Source organism: Agrilus planipennis, unplaced genomic scaffold, assembly GCF_000699045.2.
Source record: "Agrilus planipennis isolate EAB-ADULT unplaced genomic scaffold, Apla_2.0 scaffold309, whole genome shotgun sequence".
NCBI classification, from domain to species: Eukaryota; Metazoa; Arthropoda; class Insecta; order Coleoptera; family Buprestidae; genus Agrilus; species Agrilus planipennis.
Window position 1 is genome coordinate 236,936 of NW_020439167.1, and position 6,311 is coordinate 243,246.

Here is a 6,311-nt window from a genome sequence, read left to right on the forward strand (position 1 = left end):
TTAATTCATACAAGTTGAGAAGGTAATTTTGTTTTTTCTATGAATAAACAAATAAATATTAAAAAAATTAATACTTTCCATTTTGTTTTACTTTTTGTAATCACAGTTCAATGCCATAATTTTAAAGTATGAAGATTGAAAAAGTAATTTTGATTATAAACAAAATTAAATTTGGCTCTGAATTTTGATTTTTTTAATATTTTTTACACAGCATTTATTACAATTAAAAGGTTCATCTGCCAATAAGTTTAATATAGTTTAGTTAATTGTGTGATTGTTGGTACTTATTAGATTAAGACAATAGGAATATGTGGCCAAATGCACGGTGTAATGCTTTGGAACAACGAGGGCGAAGGTGCCTGGGAAAGAATTGAAAGAGATGGGACATTGACACGCTATGACGTAGTTCAAGACAAAGTATCAGCACTATACACTTGGCAAGATAATAGGTGTGACTCGGATTTTTTGAGTTCTCTTCCCAAATCAAATTCACACTTTCCTCTGTGTTCCGGTTATGGTACTGCAACGTTATTCTGGATGGCAAAGCATAAGTAAGAAAAAAAAATTAATAACTATTTTTAACACAAAAAAATGTTCTTTATTTAATATAATATAAATTGTTATAATTTTAAGACTAGATAAATTAAATATAATGCATTTAATCAAAAAACTATACTGTAGTTAGTGCCAGTATATTTTCTAAAACTTCATATTTCATTATTCCAGTACACATTTGATAATATATGTAATTGTTGTTAAATATGTTGTAATTAGAATAGAAAAGGAATGATAAAAACTGAAAATTATGCAACTAGCATTTCTAACTTGTTAGATTAGTAAATAATTTGACTTACCACCTCGTGCTCGATTTCTGGTGCCACCCCTCGGACTTCTGGAAGTGTTAAATTTATTTTGAGTCAAACGGCCTCCTCTTGCTATGGCTGGTATTTCTGAAGTAGTAAGTTGTATGTTCATTGCACGTCCGTCTAAAGGTACTCCATTATATTGTTTCATTGCTTTAATAGCATCTGCACGTCTTTCAAAAATAACATCCGCAGTACCGAGGGATCTACCTGACCTGTCATAATGAACAGCGGCACTTTTTAGGGGGCCGAATTCGGCAAACAATTCTTGAATATCAGTGTCAGAAACACCAAAATCTAAATTAGACACCATCAACTTTGTTGGACCTGCATTTGATTGAACAATAGCTCTAGCGGTAGCAGCTTTACGAGGGCCATAACCCTCAAATAGATCGTGCTTCCAAGCACTATTTATGTCTCCCTAAAGAAATAAGTGGACCTTGTCAAAACCATTTCCAGGTCGAACTGACATTTTTAATTGCAGAAGTCAGTAAAATTCTTTCACAGCACGCATTTTTTAGATATTAAATTGCATAGGTACATTGAACAAATACTAAGTAGATCTTTTCAAATACCATCCATAAGCGGACATTTTTTTATGGAATTCGGCAAAATGGATCACATCATATCCTGCTGGTCCGCCATGAAAAATAACTCTAATTGATATTTAAAAGTATAATTAAATTACCCTCGTGTATGGTCTTGCAATTCCGCCGCGATTGCGGCCTCGTTGCACGCCTCCACTTCTTCTAAAATTTCCCCGTCGTGGACCTCCACCTATGGAGGAGCGTTGACTACCCCTGCCGCCTCTTTTACCGGCACCACCGCCCCGTCTGCCGGATCTATTAGATTTTATAATGTCGTCTAAACTCATATCAATTTTGTCAACCATTTTCATAGTCTTTTCACTATCAAGTTTTAATAATAACCGAGTTACAAACGAGAGTTAATAAAAATGGCGTAACAACACGAAAAATGGTTCAACGAGAGACCGCTTATTTTCTGATCTACAACTCTACAATATTGGCGGGAATGCGCTTGCGCATATTATTGTTCGGAGACGTTCCATAAAATTCATACCAAAAAGTTCACTTCATTTTAAAATTTAACACATACACACACAACTTTAAAATAATTATACAATAACTTTAAACAGTTTAAACAAGTTTTATTCAAAAATACATATTCAACAATAAATTAATATTGAAATAAAATGAAAATAGATTAAAGAATATTCTTCAATAAAAGAATTATTTAAGAAATATACATAAGAAGTAGAATAAATATAATAGAATGCTTTTAGCAAATATTTCAAAACTACTTCAAAAGATTACATTTCCAATTTCTAATAATATAATAACATCGTGAATATAATATGAGCATTACCTAAAACAGATAGTGACACCCTATATTGTACAAAAGAGATAAGTTTAAGTTTAAGTAAGTGATAATCATATATTATGGTAATACAACAGAAATATAGCAAAAATGTAGGTTAAATAGCTGATTACCGGATTACATATTACTGTTTTATTGTTTCTGGTTATTTCTTCACGTTTTAGTTTTATTTTGATTAATCTTATTTATAGTTGATTCAATTTGTACCCGTCACAGTGGCCGTTATGCTTATATTTTTCGATTTTTTTTAAATACTTATTTTTAATAATTACATCATCAACGAGGCTTCTGATGGTAGATTTAGAAAATGATGTAATTTACGTTAAATAAGCCGCAATTTGTTTTAATAAATTTTATTCAATTCCAAAGTACCCATAAATTATAAAAGAATTTTAAAGAAAGGTGCTAATATAATAGAAAAATAAAAGTTAAAATACATCCCTGTAGGTACATTTTTATTCATTACTTCTAAATCAATTGGTTTTATCTTATCTAAAAAGCTTTCGATAGGAACAAATATTAATACATAATAATAACATAATAACGTATGTTGATATTTGTTAAAATTGATTCAGAAGCTTTTTAATAAATGTCATCCTAATGCCAGTCTATAAAGCAAAGCAGAACATGGAACAACATGATAACCATCAATAACTAAACAAAAATTTACCCAAATTAGTAGCGGTATCTTCTTGAGCGGTACGTAAACAGTTATTGAAGTATAATATATTAAAGTATATAAATATTATTACGGAGTCCTTCAATTTGAAGATGATTTATTTTTGAAACATGGAATTTTATGTTTATAGTAAAGATAAATGCTTCATAGCTATAGGTGGTATTACAAACTGGGCCAAACCCGCATAACAGTCTCAGTTGTAGCACGAAATACAGCAGCTTTCCCTAAATAATTATTGTTAAAAACAATGTCTTTAAATTTCAGAAAAAAAATGCCTGCAGAACATCTTATACTAGGAATAGATTTAGGAACAACTTCTGTAAAAGTTCTTGTTGTAAATGGAGAAACCCAGCAAATCATTGCTAAACAATCCAAAGAAACACAGTCTAATGTGCCTAGTGATCAAGGAACTGATGGAAATAAGCAAGATGTGCCTAAAATAATTTCTGCCTTGAATACTTGTGTTGCAAAACTTTCAAAAGATTTACTTTCTCAGGTAAGAATTTGTAAATTGCAATGTTTTTGAATTTCTCATAGAGTTTTTGTTTATTTTTCATTTTTTAAATTTTCAATCAAATTGAATTCTTTGAACATTTTCTGATGATAAATAAGTAAAAATGAACAAGTAGATGGGAATAAATTTTTTTTTCTTTAATTTACAATTTCATACAATTACATTAATTCATACAAGTTGAGAAGGTAATTTTGTTTTTTCTATGAATAAACAAATAAATATTAAAAAAATTAATACTTTCCATTTTGTTTTACTTTTTGTAATCACAGTTCAATGCCATAATTTTAAAGTATGAAGATTGAAAAAGTAATTTTGATTATAAACAAAATTAAATTTGGCTCTGAATTTTGATTTTTTTAATATTTTTTACACAGCATTTATTACAATTAAAAGGTTCATCTGCCAATAAGTTTAATATAGTTTAGTTAATTGTGTGATTGTTGGTACTTATTAGATTAAGACAATAGGAATATGTGGCCAAATGCACGGTGTAATGCTTTGGAACAACGAGGGCGAAGGTGCCTGGGAAAGAATTGAAAGAGATGGGACATTGACACGCTATGACGTAGTTCAAGACAAAGTATCAGCACTATACACTTGGCAAGATAATAGGTGTGACTCGGATTTTTTGAGTTCTCTTCCCAAATCAAATTCACACTTTCCTCTGTGTTCCGGTTATGGTACTGCAACGTTATTCTGGATGGCAAAGCATAAGTAAGAAAAAAAAATTAATAACTATTTTTAACACAAAAAAATGTTCTTTATTTAATATAATATAAATTGTTATAATTTTAAGACTAGATACTACAGTATACCCTTTGAGAGTAAAGTTATTGTAGTCTCCCTGAAATAACTATTATTTTATACGATCATTTTGATAATTTTTGTAGTAAGATAAATAATTGATGAAAAAACTAAGGCTTTCACTGCCAGCGTTATCTGAAGAGGGCTCGACATTCACCGATGAAGTCGTATATTTCTTTCGCTGCGATTATGTTAAAACGGCCTGAGTATGAGGCTGAGAATTTTATACCCTCGCTACGTTGTTTTAGGGTGCCAGAGTATATAGTTAGCGAAACGTCGCAGTTAAATGATTTAAATGAGTTTATAGTATTAATTTTTTTTTTTTCATTTACCTGAATCGTATAATGAGCCCAAAATTAATTAATTTGTATGTGGGATATCATCATTAATATATACATATATTGTCTGAAATGTGCCTCAGAAACATGTTTCTTTCCTCCTTCATTTCTAAAGTTGCCAAAATTTAAATTATGAGAATGACACTCATTTTCTAGAGGATTACATAAAATTTACAAGAAAACTACAGCATTTTAATGAATTAATTAATTAATTGTTATTAATTATACGTCACGTACTTAATTAATGCTGATGCTACTTTTTAAAATTACCTACAGTAATATTGCTCGTTTTAATAGCAAAAAACTTAAAAGGATTCGAAAATATTAAAAATTCACAATTGGAATTTCATTTATTCTAGTAGTAATACTTACTTGTGTCTTAATTTTAATTATTTTTTATTTTGTAGGCCAGAAAAGCTGAAGAAGTACAACTGTTCAGGAACTGTACAGGATTTTGCAGTGGCTATGCTTTGCGGTTTGAAAACACCGATAATGTCTGTGCAAAATGCTGCAAGTTGGGGATATTTCGATTGTAAAAGAAACGACTGGGATAAAGAAGTTTTGCAAAAAGCTAATTTTCCTGTGTACCTTCTACCACGTATTAAGAAAAGTGGTGATATTGCTGGATATTTAGAAGACAACTGGCATTCTATCCCAAAGGGAACGCCTATTGGTAAGAGCCATAAGTGTATTAGTTTTCAGAATTTTGTGTATTAATTAGGTACATACAATTTTTTTGTTCTAAGGAAAGTATTGATGTAATAATTTTGTTGATTAATGAAAAACTAAATTTGGTAAATAGAGTTTTACAATTTAAATTTTAAATTTGAATTAGAAGACTTACAAAGAATGCTTTATTTTAAATAATGATTATTTACCTGTAGAAGTCAACTGAAAACTTAAATTACACTTTTGTGAACAATTTAAAAACCGACCCAAAAAAGCATTTTAATTGATTGATTAGGATCTTAGATAATGATCTTTGCCATTGAAAAAAAAAAACAACTGCTTATAAAAAAATAGAAAACTTACGATTGACCTTCAGTTTAATTTGTGGTTCTTTAGTAGCATATGTATGCATATAGTTTAAAAAATTAAGAATATACCACCATATGTTAATGTTACTAGAACAATTTATATATTTTTGATTGAAAGAGATATTTACTTCCTTTCTAAAAAACGAATTTATATATATTAATAATAAACACTAAAATTTATGTAGTGAAACAATTACAAAGTTTTTTACTAAAATAGATCGGGTGCGAAACGTGAGCGGTGGACGTGACGAAAAGAAAAAAGTTATTAGAAGCATATGTAAGGTGGTGTTATAGCAGGATGATAAAAATACCGTGGATAGATAGTTAAAAATAAAGTGTTCGAAAATACAGAATAGAGTTTTTATAGAACTCAACAAGTAAGCATATCCTCTGAGACATGAAGGGCTAGTTAGGAAATAGTAGAAGCAGAAACAAGGGTAAATATTAAATTGCTGTTAAGAAGTGGATAGGGATGTGGGATGTTGTAGATTTCAAAGATTAACTCAGAATATGAAGAGCACGTATCCAACCATTCTTTCAAACGACGAGTTCAGGATGGTGGACTTAATAAAAAATTAGCAGATATAATTAATATTTACGATATAAAACCGAAAACTACACAGTAAAAGGAGAACTGAAATTAATTACGTTCAGATTTACTTTTATAATATATATACA

The 6,311-nt window shown here is 29.6% G+C and overlaps 2 protein-coding genes across 5 annotated transcripts in view; one reads left to right on the plus strand and one right to left on the minus strand.

Moving 5' to 3' along the window:
- LOC108740970 (sedoheptulokinase-like) overlaps nucleotides 1–6,311 on the plus strand; it is a 10,613-nt gene that overhangs the window by 2,560 nt on the left and 1,742 nt on the right. The window contains exons 1-4 of one of the 4 annotated variants that reach the window (XM_018475518.1): nucleotides 2,213–2,303; nucleotides 3,205–3,436; nucleotides 3,909–4,168; nucleotides 5,004–5,269. In XM_018475518.1, the coding sequence (XP_018331020.1) occupies nucleotides 3,212–3,436; nucleotides 3,909–4,168; nucleotides 5,004–5,269 (751 nt within the window). In that variant the 5' untranslated portion in view covers nucleotides 2,213–2,303; nucleotides 3,205–3,211. The other 3 variants (XM_018475517.1, XM_018475515.1, XM_018475519.1) reach the window with 3 other exon arrangements.
- LOC108740971 (THO complex subunit 4-A-like) lies at nucleotides 736–1,881 on the minus strand. Its single transcript, XM_018475520.2, has 2 exons — nucleotides 1,552–1,881; nucleotides 736–1,284 (listed from the first exon to the last, which is right to left on the minus strand). The coding sequence occupies exons 1-2, from the start codon at nucleotides 1,759–1,761 to the stop codon at nucleotides 829–831; spliced, it is 666 nt and encodes a 221-aa protein (XP_018331022.1). The 5' UTR covers nucleotides 1,762–1,881; the 3' UTR covers nucleotides 736–828.

Bases quoted from the DNA above. Each gene is read 5' to 3' on its own strand.
- LOC108740971 (XM_018475520.2), bottom strand. From the start codon at position 1,761: ATGAAAATGGTTGACAAAATTGATATGAGTTTAGACGACATTATAAAA. The intron at 1,285-1,551 runs GTAATTTAATTA...TTATTTCTTTAG, and splicing joins TTGCAAGACCATACACGAGG to GGAGACATAAATAGTGCTTG.